Here is a 1,942-nt window from a genome sequence, read left to right on the forward strand (position 1 = left end):
GCTTGGGCACAAGCTCGTCGTCGTCGTCGTCGTCGTCCTTGTCAGACATGTTGTCGGTTTCAAAAGTGGGCGCCCAATCGAGTCACAATGGCTCCGCCTTGAAAGCCACTGTGACGCGACACGGCGTGTACAAGTGAGTGTGCTTTGGCGCTACCAACAGCAACAAAGACGCCAATGGATCGAAAGATGGTAGTATTAAATACGTTGGAACGAGAGAGTAGGTACGAACGTGCAAGCAAAAGCAGCGAAAAGGAGAGGAAACAAGTCCCGAAATGTCATGAAAAGGGGCTAAAACTCGGCCACGTGGCAAAAGCGCGTCGGGTCCAACGACGCGTCGAGAAGCATGTCGTCGTGCTTGATCATGACCAGATGCGCCGGCATCTCGTGCACAACTGGTGTGTTCTGGGCCATGTACGTCGACGACGCCGCGGAGCCGTCGTCGTCCCACAGATCAAAGTACGACGACGAGGGTCCCGCAGCAGCAGCATCGTGGCTTGGCTCGACTGTCGGCGGCCCGTACAAGAAGACATCGCCCCACTCGGTGCTAAACGAGGTAGCGCTCGACACCTCGGGCGTATGCGGCAGATGGACGTTGTGCTTGCGCAGATTCGTCTGCGCATGAAGAAGGTCTCCGTGCATGTAGAGGTCGTATGTGGCGTGCGGAGCCCACTGTTGGCGACGCTCGGATTTCGGAAAGGGCGGTGGGAGCTCGTCGACAAGCATCCGACTGTTGTGGTGGTGGCTGTTGGCGTTGTTGCTCGTGGAGGTGGGGGTACTGTTGGTAGTCGCCGTCTCAGCGACCCCACGGTCCTTGCGCTTGATGAGCTTGATCGCATCCGGTCGATGCTGCACAAAGTTCGGGTGGCTAAACGTGCACACAACCGTCTGCGTCTTGGTCCACTTTTTGAAGCCAAAGTAGTTGAGCTGACGCTGAAAGCTCGAGACTTTGTTGTGCTTGAAATAACGCGGCAGAATGCTGGTGGCGAGCGCATCTGGCTTGCGGATCTGGAATGCCGTGCCTTTGTGCGACCAGCAAATGACACTTTGGTCTTCCTTCTCGAGGATTTCGTAGAGGAACCGGAGAAACTTGGGCACGCCCACGTTGCGCTTCTTGATAGGCGACCGGGGGCTCGACGCTTTGACCTTGGCTTTTGGCGTCGGAAGCGGCGCGGGCACACCACCGTGGAGGGCAAACTGCAGCGGCGGCATCGTGTACTTGAGCTCGTTCATCGCCAAAGTCGATCTTGTTGAGATGGAACAAATCGACTTGTGCGCTTCCGTTTCCGATCCAAGCGCGATGACAAAATTTCCCGCGGTGGCGTTTTGAGCGGCCGGTAAGCCTTCGAACTTGGAATGTTTCGTCCCGCGCGACGCGTGGGATTGGCTCAAAAACAAAACCCCCGTTGTGAGGGACGCCTCCAGTCACAGGTGGTGGCGCGTGCTTGCCTCGAAGTCCCGTGAAAGTTTGGGCTCGAAGAGATTGATGGTCTTGCTCGATGCATACGAACGGGTGCGTGGTGTGTACCAATCAAACATTGAATAGGAGTACAGGATGCTTGCAGAGGCCGTCCTCGATTGCCACCACCCGTGTTGTTGTTGGCAGTACTATAAAGGAACTACGATCTGGCTTCTAGGGGTGCTGTCTGGTGCACGCGTCGTGACGACACGAGCGATCCACGGCGTTGGAAAAGATCGCGGGGCGACGATCTTAATTTCGCGCCACGTGATTGGATGTTGAAAGGGCGTGCCAATTCTTCGATCTTTCACTGCACGCGATGACGCCGTAAGCGTTAACGCCGAGGGTTGTTAGCGGTGTCCCGCACGCCCCCGGTGCGCACGGACCAGCCGTGGCGATGACCAATGGTCACGTTAAAGGCAATGTGATGCAACGGACGCTCTGCTTCTTGGCGTCTCGAATCGATTCGTGGCCTCCAGGACCAAC

At 56.8% G+C, this 1,942-nt stretch overlaps 1 protein-coding gene across 1 annotated transcript; it reads right to left on the reverse strand.

Moving 5' to 3' along the window:
* Positions 1–175: 175 nt before the first annotated feature.
* SPRG_18325 (hypothetical protein) lies at positions 176–1,268 on the reverse strand. Its single transcript, XM_012357763.1, has one exon. It carries the CDS (start codon positions 1,228–1,230, stop codon positions 289–291), a length of 942 nt encoding a protein of 313 aa, XP_012213153.1. The 5' UTR covers positions 1,231–1,268; the 3' UTR covers positions 176–288.
* Between the last annotated feature and the right edge of the window lie 674 nt (positions 1,269–1,942).

Source organism: Saprolegnia parasitica, assembly GCF_000151545.1.
Source record: "Saprolegnia parasitica CBS 223.65 unplaced genomic scaffold supercont2.1125, whole genome shotgun sequence".
NCBI lineage: Eukaryota > Oomycota > Saprolegniomycetes > Saprolegniales > Saprolegniaceae > Saprolegnia > Saprolegnia parasitica.

What these genes read in the sequence shown, in the direction of transcription:
- SPRG_18325 (XM_012357763.1), bottom strand. Translation starts at nt 1,230, where the DNA reads ATGAACGAGCTCAAGTACACGATGCCGCCGCTGCAGTTTGCCCTCCAC.